Raw genomic sequence first — 15,698 nt, 5'->3', positions numbered from 1 at the left:
AGGCTGCTGCATAGCACCTACACTCCTTGAAATACATTTAAATGAGGCACTCTCACTGTGGAGAAAAAGTGCTGCAATATGGGCATCCCAATCAATCGATGACAACAGATTGTACACATTACACTTCGCTGATGACCAAGCCATTCTAGCTGAAGACGGGAGTGATATAGACTATATGCTCATGCTCAGAAAACTGGAAGAGGAGTAAACTAAGTGGGGCCTTACAATTAATATACACAAAAACAGAGTACTTAGTTGTAGGAGAACACCAGAAAGCCTACAAATTGAAATGGGAACTATAAACCCAACAGAAACCTCCAAATACCTTGGAGTCCAAATAACTTCAAAAGCAGGGAGTAACAACAAAATATGTTTCAGGATTGGCCAAGCAAGGTCAGCCACCAGACTACATGGACTATTGTGGAATAATAAAATAACAAAAGAAAATAAAAGAAAAATGTATAAAACAATAATAGAAAGTATTGGGTTATAAGGTGTCAAATTCTGGGAAATAAACCAAAGAAACAAATAAAAAATTAAGTCCATGGAAATGAACTATTGCAGGGGTTCTCTATCTGTGGTACATGTACCACTGGTGGTACATATCATTATGTGCGATGGTACACAAAACGCAAGAACAAAGCCAGAATCCAGCATATTTGTAGATAATTAGATTACCTACCTTCGTAGGTATTTCAGATAGGTGGTACCAAAAATATTGTTATAAGAATTTTGTGGTACATGACTCAAAAACATTGAAAACCACTGAACTATTGGAAACAACGTTGCTAGCTCACTAGATTTGATAGGGTGAGAAACGAAGATATTAGGAGAGAAATGGAAATTGATCTAGATCTCGATCTAGATATAATAAACACAATCGAAGCCAAAAAATACTCGACTGGTATGGACACCTTCAGAGAATGCCTGAACATAGATGGCCGAAAAAAATAGAAAAATGGACTCCACCCACTAGAAGAAAAAGAGGTAGACCAAGACGATCCAGGAGAGAATATGTCGAAGATGCAATGACCGTCAGATACCTAAAAACTGAAGATAGCTTCTGAAACTGAATGGAAAATGCTGGAAATTAGGATAAGAGAAGTGGCGACAGCTGTAGAAGAGTCGCTTATTATATATAATGTATTGTCGCCCTACACTACTACGTGGCATAAAGTTTTTTTGAAATAAGACCCATAGAGAGTTAACATTAGGGGGTACTTAACCTAGAAAAAATATATATAAAATAGTAGTACTCACATTTGGCTCTTTTGCTTTTGGAATGATGATCACTTTTGTCCCCTGAAGGCTGACGACGTCTCTTATTTGCCATATTCGTGTAAAAATGCTAGAATATCCTAAAGTTAAGCATGTAAAATGTTAGGTTAATTACAGAACTCACCTAACTAAAAAATGAAAAACAGCAGGTACAATGGTACTTCTGGCCACAAAAAATTGCAATTAGTACAAATTATGGAAACAAATATATGTTACAGGAATAAAATCCATATAACCAATTTGTACTAACCGGTTTTTATGAGACGTCAGACAGAAACCGTTACGTATTTTGACATCTGTCAAAATTTTTCTTCTTCTTCATCTCAAATATGTTATTATATTTGATGTCAGGGAGTTATTCAGTTTTAACCACAAACCATACATACTCATGAGTATATATGGTCTGTGGTTTTAACCATTTTGAAGTTTCCATTTCCACTTCGGAAATTATTGTTCTCAAAATATGCACAGATTAAATATTCAAATAAATTCCAATTATTTAATTTTATCTGCCTCCTTCATAACTCAAAATATCTGCCTACCTTTCCTTTTAAAATAATTACATCACATTTATAAATGCATTTTGTTTACTAATGACTGTGTGTATTATATAAGTAAAATAGATAATAGTTTGTGTTAATTTAATTAAATAAAACTCTTTAAAGTTGTATTCTTCCCGAATACCACTAATATGTATAAATAAATATTATTTATAAATAGGCCTTCTATTTGAGTACTGGACAGTGCTGCCACATCAAAGACGACACTTTGCACCACGTATGTCGTATGTCATATGATGATGGTCGAATGCGTATGTCGTATGATCAGAGAACAATTGTGGTTATTGTTCTCTGGTATGATGTCATATGCCATACTTGTACCATAGGGCTTTTCATCGATTGTCATTTGTTTCGAGCTTCTGTCAAATATACACGGACTATACGACATGTGACAGAAGCACGAAACAAATGACTGTGAATGAAAAGCCCTATAGATAAATAATATAATAGTAGTTATGATGTACCACAGTACCACGGTTATTAGACTTTATTAATGTCTAGTAATTTCTACGAACTGTCTAGTAATCTTTAGTAATAGGGCTTTTCATTCACAGTCATTTGTTTCGAGCTTCTGTCATATGTTGTATAATCCGTGTATATTAATATTATACCGCTGTGTCTAGGTACACGCTAACGTGTACGCAAATAAAAAAGTTAGGTACACGCTTAAACGTCATCAAGTCAGTGACATCATTATTTAGCGTGTACTATGACTGGGTTTTTTGGTACACGCTAATTTGAGCCGCGTGTATGCTGTGGTATTAATAAGTATCTGTAAGTATCGCGAGTGTCAGAGTGTGGTTAGAATTTGTCTAATCGCGTTATGTTTACACTTTAATATTGATTTGTAAAGAGTTTCCTTATTTTTTACTTGTTTAGTGTTTTTTTAAATTAACTATATGGAGTGTGGACAATTATTTAGTTCTTTTAATGAGTTTAACAACATTCTAAAACAGTATGAAAAAGATAAGACACAAAAATTCGTGATTAACGGTAGCAGAAGTAATAAGATAAAATATACGGGGCGATTGATTAGTGTGATAAAGCTCAGTAGATCCGCTATATAGTAATAGATAGCAATAAAAGTTAGTATCAAAAATGTTAGCAAACTTTGAGCTTCATATTACAAAATTACTAAAATTAGTTAGAATGTTACAGGGCGTTCGATTAGGTAGGTTCGATTGAGCGGCCGTGGGTAACGGCATAAACGCTGGCCTCATACACCAGTAGACGTGGGTTCGATCCCTGCCAAAGACAAACCATTTTCATTTCCAATAATGACACGAGCCGTCTCACCGTACCTCGGAGAGTACGTTAAGCCGTCGGTCCCCCTGGGCTAGTGTACATCGACACTAGTTACTTGAAACAGGGTTAAAGATGTAATTGGCGCTGGAACTATCCGAAAGGATCTCCCCGGCAAAAATATATATATAGTTTAGCTCTCCAGGCCTAGAAGGCCCATGGCTTGGTTTACTATTCCTTTCCAATCTCTCCTATTTGCTGCTTTATTTTTCCAATTTGTGATTTTCAGTTCTTCTTTGTCTTTTTCAACATCTTTCTTCCATCTGGTTTTCGGTCTACCTTTCTTCTTCTTTCCTCCTATTCCTCCCGTTAGTATTTTTTTGGGAAGTCTCGTGTTTGGCATCCTTTGGATATGTCCCAACCATCTCAGTCTTTGTGATTTTACGATCCCTACTATGTTTGGTTCACCATACATCCTCTCCAATTCCACATTTGGTCTTCTTATCCACATTCCATTCCATATCTTTCCGCCAAATATTTTTCTTAGGACTTTTCTTTCCCATACTTTAAGCATGACTTGCTCGGATTTGTTCATCGTCCATGTTTCACTGGCATACAAGACTATAGGTCTTATCACTGTCTTGTATATTCTTATCTTAGCCCCTCTAGATATGTTCTTATTTCTCAATAAGTTGTTTAGAGCAAAGATACAACGATTACCAGCCATAATTCTCGCTTGGATTTCTTCTTTTATATTTGGTCTCCTAGTGAATGTCGCTCCTAGATATTGGAATCTCTCTACTTCCTCGAATTTATATATTTTTGCCTCTGTGTTTATTGTCAGGTATTGTCCTTGTGTGTATTCTCGTTTTGTCCATTCCATATATTTAGTCTTTTCTTCGTTTATGTATATCCCTTTCTTTCTTCCTATCGCCTCTAGTCTTTTTAGTATTTCTTGTAATTCTTGTTTGCTTCTGGCTATCATTACTATGTCATCAGCGAATGCCAAGCATTGGTGTTTTCGTTGGTATACAAGTCCTGTCCTGTTAATTTCGGCTTCTCTGATGACTATTTCAAGAAGGATACTAAACAACAGTGATGACAGTGGGTCTCCTTGTCGTACCCCTTCACCGACCCTAAACTTATCTGTTTCCTTTCCATTTATTTTAACCCTGTTCTCTGTTTCTCTGAGTGTAACTTTTACCATCTTTATTAATTTTTTACTAATTCCAATTTCACATAGTGCTTTGTATATTTCTTTTCGCTTAACTCTGTCAAAAGCTTGTTTAAAGTCAATGAATAGGGCCATTGTAGATTTTCCGTATTCGTAGCTTTCCGCTTGTATCTCACGCAGCAGGAAAATTTGATCCACCGTGCTGCGTCCTCTTCTGAATCCACATTGATATTCTCCTATGTCATTATCTATCTTTTGTGTTATCTTGTCTTTTATATGTACTGCAAGTATTTTATATGCAACGTTTAGTAGGGCTACTCCCCTGTAATTATGGCATAAACTTTTGTCGCCTTTTTTGTGAATTGGACACAGTGTGGCTTCAGTCCATTCTTTTGGTATGTGTTCTTGTTCCCAAATTTCTTTTATCAGCTTTTCCAAATGCTTAATTAGTACTGGTCCTCCATATTTAAACATTTCAGCTGTTATTTCATCCTTACCTGGGCTCTTGTTTTTCTTTAGTTTTTCTATTATTTCTTTTATTTCTTTTTCATTAGGCGGTCTTTCCTGCATTTCTTCTTGATCAATATTTTCATTCTGTCCTTCTTCTTCTTCTTCTGCATATTCTGTTGTGGGAATTTCATTTAGAAGCTCTTCGAAGTATTCTCTCCATCTGCTCAGTATTTCTTCGTCGCTTACTAAATTCCTTCCATTTTTGCTTTTGTAGTGTACAGGTTTTCTTTGGAACCCCTTTTTCTCATTTTTTACTCCTTGATATAAGTTCCTGACTTCTCCATTTTTATAGTTTTCTTCTATGCATTTCAATTTATCTTCGTTGTACTTTCTTTTCTTTACTCTTATGATTCTTTTAGTTCGTTTTCTTTGTTCGTTGTATTGTATCTCCATCTCTGGTGTTTTCACTTGCATCATTTTGAGTCTTAACTTATTTCTTTCATCCAGTTCTATTTTACATTCTTCATCAAACCATTCTTTGAATCCATCTTTTATATTTCTATTACTGACTTGCGCTGCTTTGGTCATACATACTTTTATTTGCGTCCATTTTTGTTCGATGTTTTCATTTTCTGCAATATTTTCCAGTTCTCTAGTGACTAGTCTTTCATATTTACTTTGTTCTTCTTCTGACAGTAGTCTAATAGGTTTAGTTACTTTGTACCTTTTTTTCTGTTGATTTCTAAGAACTGGTATAACCTGTTTAAGTTGTATTCCGACTATAAAGTGATCTGTGTCTGCATCCGGTCCTCTATATGTTCTTATGTTCTTTATACATTTTTCCATGTCTTTTTCGATGAGCACATGATCTATTTGATTTATGGTTTTTCCATCTGGTGATCTCCATGTTCCTTGATATATTCTTTTGTGTTGAAAGTACGTGCTCATAACGATCATGTTTTTTTCTTTTGCAAAATCTATTAAGAGGTGACCATTTTCATTCGTTGTTTCATGCAGACTATATTTTCCTATGGTGGGTGTGTATATTTCTTCTTTTCCTATTTTGGCATTAGCATCACCTAGTACTATTTTTATATCGTATTTGGGAATATTTTCGAATACTGTATCTATTTGACTGTAGTAGTCTTCCTTTATCTCTATGTTTTTCTCTTCAGTCGGTGCATGTATGTTTATAAATGTTATTTTTTGGTATTTTCCTCTTATTCTTAGTATGCATATTCTCTCTGAAATTGGTTTAAAGTCAACGATTAGATCTTTCAGCTTTTTGTTTACTACAAATCCTGTGCCTAACATTCTATTTTCGCCTCCGCTATTGAAAAATAAATAGTCATTTATTTCCATTGAGTTTTGGCCTAGTTGTTTCGTTTCTTGTAGTGCTACTATTTCGAATTTATATTTTTTACATTCATCTACTAGGTGTTTCAGTTTTCCTTCTTCGTATGTTCCTCTTACATTCCATGTTCCTACTAATATATGTTCTTTTATGGGCTGCTTTTCATTAATAATCTGTACATTTTGTCTATTTCGTGTACCTGTACTTTGCCATGTCATCTCCGTTATTTCAGTCTGCTTTCGTTGTATTGCTAGTTTTTTGGTTGTATATTTTTCTCTTTTACGAGTTGTTGTTGGTTGTTATTCCATGTCCATATTTCACCATTAATGATTAGCTTCTGGTATCCTATTTTTACATTTTTTCCATTATGCCTCTCTACCATAGCCTTGCTTCTAATTTCTTTCTGAATAATTCTTTCTTCTTTTGACATATCATCATTAATATAGATTCTTTCGTCCTTTTTGGTTTTTAATTTACTTTTATTTTTCATTACTTCTATTTTGTTTTTCACGCTGTTGAGTTCCACTATGACAGTATTTTCTCCTATTTTCCTTGCTCCATTTACATCTACTGCAACTTGTAGCTCTTTTTCCATAAAATTCTCCATAGCCCCTCGTAAAACTTTCTGATCATTTGTATCAATTTTTATTCCTTGTATTATTACATTTTTTCTCTTTCTTTCTCTTTCCAATTTCTCTATTTTTTCATTTGCTATACTAATTTCTTTTTCTAATTGACCTATTTGTTTTATAGCTTTTTCGTTTGTTTCTCGCAGCTTTTTTATTTCATCTTTGTAGCCGCTTTGTTGATCTTTCAGTTCTTTAATTTCATTCTTTAGTTGTGTGATTTCGTCTCCAGATCTATATTGTTCTTTTTTTATGTCTTTTATATCCATTGCTAATTCCCTCATCATTTTCATCATTTGTTCCATTCCACTTATGTTATCTTCATCTGTTTTTTGTGATGTTCTAGCTGTTATTTTTGATTTTTTGCTGGGATGTTCCTCCTCTTCCCTTCTCCTTTTCATTTCATCATCTAATTCGCTATCTGAACTCATTGTTCTTAATTCCTAGTTATTTTTCGTGCTAGAGTTATTAGTCAATGCGTCACGGGTGAAGTTTCGTGGAGAACTCTACTCACAGTTCAAATTCCCACCCGCACCCGCGCTAGCCGTTACTAATTTTCCAGCACTTTTATTCCTAGGTAAAAATCAAAATCAAAATCCGGCCCTGGTTATCTGTTTATAATAAAATTAATTATATTATAATAAAGTTTTCTACTTACAGCTGATTCTGTTTATTAATATGCTTTATTTTCCTGTAGAAATACACCATTCACAATATTGTTTTGTTTCCACCTACTGCAAAAACCTGCTTTGTTTATATTCGATATCACACAAGTTTTTATCACTTTACACAAGAATTTAATTCCTTATCGTTGGAATTACTTTTTTCCGATTTTTTTCACTGTATAATTAGTTAACTAATTAGGTTGTTTATTTATGTACCTACATATATTGGTTTATAGTTACACTGCACTTTTGTATAACACAATTGTTTTATTGCTATATCTGCCCGAGAATCGAGTTAAGATACGAGCTAAACACGTGTGTTCTATTCGCTGGTCAGCGACCGAATCCCCGGCAAAAATACCATACGATATTATTATTATTAGGGCATTCGATAATATACTGGCGGACCAAACTTATGTTTTTTAAATGGAACACCCTATATTTTATTTTATGTTCGAAATCTTCTTAACTTCCATATCACAAAAATATAAAGGTTTATTATGTTATACAGGGTATTTACAAAGTTATAACAAATTTTCTATGAAAATCGTAACAAGTTCAACTCCCTGTATAAATAAAAATAAATACCGATATAAACTGGTATAATTAACTTACGTATAAAAATTATTTTAGCAGTATTTTGTATATATCATGTTAACTAATATTTATTTTGCTAAACTTTTGCTATACTTTTATATGCATATTGTTTTATTACAATTAAGTTTGAAACATCTGAATAGTTTTGCTTCCCTTCCCCTTCCCTTAATAAAAATATTGTCTATCAAACAAACAACAAACACTAAAAATATCAAAATAGCGTGTACCAAAATATAAAGTCACCGCGCACGCTAAATAATGACGTCACTGGCTTGATGAAGTTTAATTCGCCTGTACCTAACTTTTTTATTTGCGTACACGTTAGCGTGTACCTAGACACAGCGATATTATACACGGATTATACGACATTTGACAGAAGCTCGAAACAAGTGACAATCGATTAATCGATGAAAAGCCCTAACTACAGTAAACCTAACATCGTGCCCGATCAATCACAGCAAACAAACGATAGTGACACAGAACAGAAGAACCTAACATCGTACCCGACCAATCAGAGCAAACGAACGATAGTGACACAGAACAGAGAGTACTAGAATCTCTACGTTTTGCATTTTGTGAGGTTAATGAGGTTATGACTGTGTGTTGGGGTGTTTGGCGGTTTTATCTGTTTTTAACTTTAGAACTAAACAAATTTCTTTGTTTGGCGGTCGTTTTCCAAATAACACCAAATATTATATCAATTTTACATTTTTTCATTTCCATTTGTTTTTAATTTGTTTAATTATTGTTTAAAAAACTGTTCGTTAGAACACCATAATATTTAATTACCCAAAACTTTGTTTTAGCAAGAAATTATGAATTCATGTACTCCATCAATTTCAACAAACCCTGAAGAAGCTCTCTGCCATATTTGCAGCAAAATATTTAAAACTCGGTCTTCACTAAATCGTCATATCAAAAAAATACATAAAATAGATGAGCCGACTAACAATATGAATCAAAATCACATTATTTGTCCCTTATGTGAGCAAGATACTAATTTTAATAGTCATGAGAAGTTACGAAAACATCTCCAGGACCTTCACCAAGTGAGTATTGAACTTATAACATTTGAATTTTCTAGCAAACAAGAATATGAGACATGGAAAGATATGCAGAAAATTGAGACAAGTTATGTATCTCATAGAACAATTCATAGAAAGGAACATAAGATAATGTACTATGATTGTAACAGAAGTGACCTACAAGGTAAGACCAATACTTTGTTACTTGCAATAATTAAAACTTATACCTGTCTGTCTTTAGGATATAAACCCAACTATAAAATTAGGACAGAGAAAGCTGGTGGATCAATTAAAATTAAAGGAGTGTGCCCTTCCAGGCTTATTTGCAAACTGAGAGACCAAGGACAAGTTTCCATCAGTTATTGGAAAACACATGCTGGACATAAAGAAGAATTAAGAACCATGCATCTGTCAAAAGCAGAAGAAAAAATGGTTGTAGAAAAATTGATAGCTGGGGTGCCACCCAGTAGAATTTTAAAAGATTCAAGAAAGTTGGAAACACCACAACTAGATAGACTTGCTGTAATAACAACTCAAGATCTCACAAATTTGTCCACAAAGTATAATATACACAAGAAAAGAGGGACAACATCAAGTTTAGGGCAACCAAACATAACCAATTTGTAGTTGACATTTGAGGTAATCTAAAAACACTGACAGTGTTGCCATGTTACAAAATATTTCTTACTGTAACATCTAAAATTCAAAATTGAATAAGAACACAATATATAATTTAAAAATGAAAAACAAATGTTAGATATAAATCAGAAAAGATATTAAGGCCCGGTACTTTATGTCTCCGTTAACAGCCGGTTAGTTAACCGAGGTTTAATCGGGACAGAAATATATGCGTAACATAGACATAAACGCAATTACACTTATTATTATATTCATAAATAATTATAATAATAATTATAATTGCTTTTATTACAACGCAAGAGGCCCTATGAGGTACTTTTCTGTCCCGATTAAACCCCGGTTAGCTAACTGAGGTTTAACCGGGACATAAAGTACAGGCCCTAAAAGCATTAAAATTATATAAAAATCAATAGTGGCAATAGTTAATAGAAACACTAAACAATGTGAAGATTTCTAAACTGTAACGCTGTAACTAATAAAACTAAAATACTGAATGGTAATAAAAAGAAACTAACTTAAACTGTAGACCGTAAACTCTAACTAATAAAATATCTAAAATACTAATTTTTTTTATAATATTTTAAACATCTAAATTATAAACAGATATGGCAACACTGTTCACAAAATTCATGCTGTTGTATGGCCGTTGCCCTAAACTTGATGTTGTCCGAAAAGAGATCAAAATGATATGGTAGCAGCAGCCTTAAAGGTTCAGGAATGGAATGCCAACAACAAGAATTATGCTTTCTTATTCAAGAGAGAAGGTAAACACCAATTTTTTTTGTTATACTTATAGCTAATACAATTATAATTAATCCTATTCCAATCCACAAAATTCAGTTCTATGTGTTGGACTTATTAAAATGCCCAAAATATTTATTGGACAATTTTTTGATATAGTATACAGGGTGGTGAATCGGAAAACGGGCCATAGAAAACTCAATGTAAAATTCTAAACTGTTGAATTCCTGCTTCCCTAATTATGTTACATCAAAAGTCATGAGAAGTTATTTGTAGAGGATTGAAATCTGTATTAAAAACAGAAGTTACAATTGTTCTATGATTTAAACACATTCCAAAATTTTGAAAAATTTAATGTATTTACTGCAGTAGGTGTGTGTGGGCATATTAGGCCACAAGTTACTATTTAACTGACAGTGAGCACACTATTGACTGAAGAAAATATCTTTATTATTAATACTTTCTCCTTAACTGAGGGTATCTTATCAACTTTAGTGTGTTCTAAACAATAAATGATAAAATAAATAAAAAAATTGACAGTTCAAATTGTTAATATAATAACTTAATTGTCACCAAATGCAACCTTATATACATTACTGCACTGTATGTGGCTTAACTTTGGCATATTACTCTGAAAATTGTATTATATTTTTATAAAATTTTGAATAATTATTGTTCGTAGAACAATATTAACATTTGTTTTCAATACATAATATTTCAATTCTCTACAAATAGTTTCTTATGACTTTTGATGTAAAATAATTAGGGAAGCAGGAATTCAACAGTTTAGGATTTAACATTGAGTTTCCTATGGCCCCTTTTCCAATTCACCACCCGGTATAAATTTTGCTATTGAATAAACTTAAAAACAACCTGCTAGTTTTCACTATCATAAAATTGTCAGGATGACATGTTCCACAATTAAAATCAAGGTTTGTTCAACTAGACACTGTTAAGCTACATATTAACAAATTTTCATCTTGCTATTAATCAACTTTTTTGTACGCGGGATACAAGCTTATAAATTTTGAATGAACTAAAAATTTGGTGGTTTATTTTTATTAGGAGAAGAGCATGATGTATTGAGAAAAGAAGATTTTGCAGTAGGATTTATGAATGCGGTGATGGAAGAGAAACTACGACAATTCCCGAACATAATTTGTATAGATGGGACACATGGGACAAATCAGAAAGGACTGGATTTGACGATTATGCTGGTGAAAGACGAAAGAAATGCTGGATTTCCTGTTGCGTTCCTGCTATCAAACAGACTGGACCAGCAAATTCAAGAAGTTTTTTTAGGTATGTATTATACAGTGTGTCTGCGTAACTTGGAACCATATGGGAAATTTTTTAATATCAATTTTACGAAAAAAAAGTTATTCTTCATAAAGTGCTCTGCATAGTCTAAAACCTAAGATGCAACCATCAGATATCAAATTTTATCAATAATATACGAGGATGTTCAAAAATATGCATTTTGCTCATGAGTAGTTTCTTTAAAATTTTACAATATCGAAAAGTGTTATTAAGAAAAGTTGTTTGTAATTAAAAATTATGTTATACAATGCATTTACACTCTTCTAATTGAAAAAAAAATTTTTGAAAATTTTCCTCAAATTATGGATACGCAACATTAATTTTTATTTAAAATAACTCCGATATTATTAATTTTGCGACAAAAAGTTATTCTTTATAAAAATGTCTGAATAGTCAAAAAACTAAGATGCAATCATAAGATATAATTTTTTTTCAATTTTATACGAGGTATGTCAAAAAATATAAATTTCGCTCAAGAGTAAAATACCTTTATAGTTCACAATATTTCCACTAGAAGGATGTAATTGCATATTAAAACATAGTTTTTAATTCTAAAAAACTTTTTATAACAAATTTCAATATTGTGAAAAATAAAGATACTTTACTCTTCAGCAAAATTCATATTTTTTGACATACCTCGTATAAAATTGACAAAATTTAATATGTTATAATTGTATCTTAGTTGCTAAATAATGCAGAACTTTTTATAAGGAATAACTTTTTTTTGGCAAAATTAATAATAACGGAGCTATCATAAATAAAAATGATGTTGGTTGTCCGTGATTTGAGGAAAATTAAAACAAAAATTTTCAATTAGAAGAGTGTAAATGCAGATTATAACATAATTTTTAATTACAAACAACTTTTCTCAAGTACAATTTTCGATATTGTGAAATATAAAGGCACTTTACTCTTGAGCGAAATTCATATTTTTTGACATACCTCGTATACTGTTGATAAAATTTTATATCTGATGATTGCGTCTTAGGTTTAAGACTATGCAGAGCACTTTCTAGAGAATTACTTTTATTCATAAAATTGATATTAAAAAAGTTTTCCATATGGTTCCAAGTTACGCAGACACACTGTATAAGTAGTGGCAATTTAGGACTGCTAACTAACGATTATTTTTAAAACCTTTAGATGCCCTCAAGAATAAGATGCAGACAGAAGTTAATGCGGAATATTTCATGAGTGATGATGATCCTAAATATTATAATGCATGGGAGAAGATAATGAGACAACAACCAAGGAGACTATTATGTACGTGGCATGTGGTGAAGAACTGGAACATTAGAGGAAAGAAAAAATTACAGGATCCAACTTTGAAGGCGCAAATGAAAAATGAACTCAGGCAGATTATGCGAGAACCAGATGAAGATAAATTTAAAGAACTATGCGACAAATATGTATCCAAACTAGAAGAGGCAAATGAGATCAAATTTGTCGCTTATCTGAAAAAGTAAATAATTATATGAAATCATACATTTTAAGACACCCTTAAGTATATTTTTTTCTAGGCGTTACTTGGCTGAAGACAGAATACAAATGTGGCCCTATTGTTACAGAAAAAATTCTGGGATTAATACCAACATGGCAATTGAATCACTCAACAATCTACTAAAGACGAATTACCTAAAGAGAAATGCAGCAGTGAGGATTGAAAAGCTATTGGATACAATGGATGAGCTAGTTGAAGCCAAAATGTGGACGAGGATAGTGGATATAATACGACCAAGCGCAAATAATTATCAAGACAGGCTTTCAATAACAGCACACAAACGGGCAGCATCGATGAAAGACAAACTAGAAGAACTGGTTAAGGAGACTGCATATGGCTATTATGAGGTAAAATCCTTTAAAGGTATGAATATATTATGTTATGTAAATTTTAGACAAGTGTGTGAGAGTGAGTGTAAGACATTGTTTTGTAGAGTGTGTAAGATTTGTATTCACCGTTATTGGTGTAGTTGTGATGACTATGTGGTGAGGAATACCTTGTGTCAGCATGTGCACTTGGTAAGAATGTATGAGGAGCGTTTGGGCACTAACTCTGTTGTAGATGATGCTGCAAGGTGTTTAGAAGAAATGTCAACTATCAAATCAAGGCATGAGGAGGAAATTAATGAATTTGTCAGAGGGAAGCTAGAACAGACAAATGTGACCCAGGAAAAAACCAAACGCAGTCTTCAACAGGAATACCTCATTAATGTGTTGAACGGATTAGATGACCAAGGTTTTGCCGAATATATGAGAAAAACTCAAGGAATTCTGGAAGAAGTTAATAATAAGGGAAAGAACATTACGAAGAAGCGAAAAATGGAGACTCAAGAGTATTTTCCTTCAAAAAAAAAGAACTGATTAAACATTTTTTATTAACAATTTTTGTAGCTCACATGCATTTTTGCGTTGTACCTGTATTTAATTTTTATTATAGTTTTATAGACTTATTTACAAGAACATTACTTAATTTAACATTATAAATTTTACTTAATTAGTAATAAATATAGTGAAATTTCTTATGAGATTATATAAATACAGTATGTCCACAGATGGGGTGCCCAAGAGGAAAAACATTTTTATTTTCAATTTTAGCGAAAAATGTCATTCTTTTTTAAAAGTTTTGCTTGTTCTAAAATTCCATAAAACGAAATAAATTTCAAGTTTTTCAAAACCTGCTTAATTTTTTTGTAAATCCCTATAAATTTTTGCACTAAGTTCGAAATCTTAACAATAATCTAGTGTTGCTAAGCTACAATGTAGCTGAATAACTGTCAACTCCGATAAATAATTTGCGAATTGTCATTCTTTTTCGATGAGATAACGTTAACCATCCAACAAAGAATTTATAGATATTGTAATGTGTTATGGAATTGGAGCTGTTTCGTACCGACATGCGATTGAAATTTTCAATGAAAAATATCGAGATGTACTCGTTACACGGAATGGATTGAAGAAAGTGATAAAGAAATTCAATGAGACGGGATCTGTTGGAAACAGAAAAAGATCGAAAACAACATATAATGAGGATGATGACACAGCTACTGCCCTAGCTATGTAGTCAGTAAGGGAAAATCCAAAGTTAAGTATACGAAAAGAGTCACAAAGAGTAAAAAAAGTCACAGAAAATATTCGAGCAAAACAACATTAATTCCTTTAAACCAAAATTTATTCACACCTTACAATATTGTGATTATGACATGAGGCTTGACTTTTGTGCAATCATTGGTGAAAAACTTATACCACTACCCGCTTCTTTCACTACAATATTCTATTTTGCACGTTATATTGAAGTCTTTGTTGAACGCTTAACATTGTCGAAAAAAATGACAATTCACAAATTATTTACCGAAGTTGACAGTTACTAAGCTACATTGTAGCTTAGCAACACTAGATTATTGTTACGATTTCGAACTTAGTGCCAAAATTTATAGGGATTTATATAAAATTGGCTACAAACTTAAGCAGGTTTTGAAAAACTTGTAATTTTATTTCGTTTTATGGGGTTTTAGAACAAGCAAAACTTTTTATCAAGAATGACATTTTTTGCTAAAATTGAAAATAAAAGTTTTTTATCTTGGGTACCCCATCCGTGGCACACTGTATGTATGTTACTTAGGTTAGATCTGAATTTTAAATTGTATTGATGTTAAGTAATGATGTAATTTGATGACTTTTATATGAGTTGTATTTTTAAATCTGGATGTACTGGGCCCTATAGGCGAGGTTTAGAGGGGTTTGACTTTCGCCATTGCACCAATAAGGGCGCCCCCTCCTTCCAGATTTTTAATAAAGAAATTTTAAACAGCTATTTAGTGTTTTATTTGGTTTGCAATAGTTATTTCAAGTAAACATTTGCTTAATTTTGTTCAGATAATTGTGCATGCTAAAATATGCTTTTATTATCATACGTTTATGGTGTAACGTAATAGAATTTAGTATAAGGTTCTAGAAATAGAAGTGGATAAAAATCAATTTGGACTTATGCAAGGCAGGTCCTTAATGGAAAAATTATAAGTGAACGCGA

General features: G+C 32.4%; 2 protein-coding genes across 3 annotated transcripts in view; one reads left to right on the top strand and one right to left on the bottom strand.

Annotated features, from left to right (window-relative positions):
* LOC114329778 (regulator of chromosome condensation) overlaps nt 1–1,587 on the bottom strand; it is a 47,203-nt gene extending 45,616 nt beyond the window's left edge. For both annotated transcript variants that reach the window (XM_028278988.2, XM_028278989.2), the window contains exons 1-2: nt 1,403–1,587; nt 1,261–1,348 (exon numbers count right to left, since the gene is read on the bottom strand). In XM_028278988.2, the coding sequence (XP_028134789.1) occupies nt 1,261–1,333 (73 nt within the window). In that variant the 5' untranslated portion in view covers nt 1,334–1,348; nt 1,403–1,587. The remainder of the gene's footprint in view (nt 1–1,260; nt 1,349–1,402) is intronic.
* Nucleotides 1,588–8,520: 6,933 nt separating this feature from the next.
* LOC126892778 (uncharacterized) lies at nt 8,521–15,480 on the top strand. Its single transcript, XM_050662483.1, has 5 exons — nt 8,521–9,155; nt 9,213–10,374; nt 11,417–11,653; nt 12,815–13,133; nt 13,192–15,480. The coding sequence occupies exons 2-5, from the start codon at nt 10,299–10,301 to the stop codon at nt 14,030–14,032; spliced, it is 1,473 nt and encodes a 490-aa protein (XP_050518440.1). The 5' UTR covers nt 8,521–9,155; nt 9,213–10,298; the 3' UTR covers nt 14,033–15,480.
* Nucleotides 15,481–15,698: the final 218 nt, after the last annotated feature.

This window comes from Diabrotica virgifera, chromosome 9 (genome assembly GCF_917563875.1).
Source record: "Diabrotica virgifera virgifera chromosome 9, PGI_DIABVI_V3a".
Taxonomy (NCBI): domain Eukaryota; kingdom Metazoa; phylum Arthropoda; class Insecta; order Coleoptera; family Chrysomelidae; genus Diabrotica; species Diabrotica virgifera.
This window is presented reverse-complemented; position numbering and strand designations above follow the sequence as displayed.

Excerpts from the sequence above, each read along its gene's own strand:
- LOC126892778 (XM_050662483.1), top strand. The coding sequence starts at position 10,299 with ATGGTAGCAGCAGCCTTAAAGGTTCAGGAATGGAATGCCAACAACAAG. Across the intron at positions 11,654-12,814 it reads AATTCAAGAAGTTTTTTTAG|ATGCCCTCAAGAATAAGATG; the intron begins GTATGTATTATA and ends TAAAACCTTTAG. Across the intron at positions 13,134-13,191 it reads TTTGTCGCTTATCTGAAAAA|GCGTTACTTGGCTGAAGACA; the intron begins GTAAATAATTAT and ends ATTTTTTTCTAG.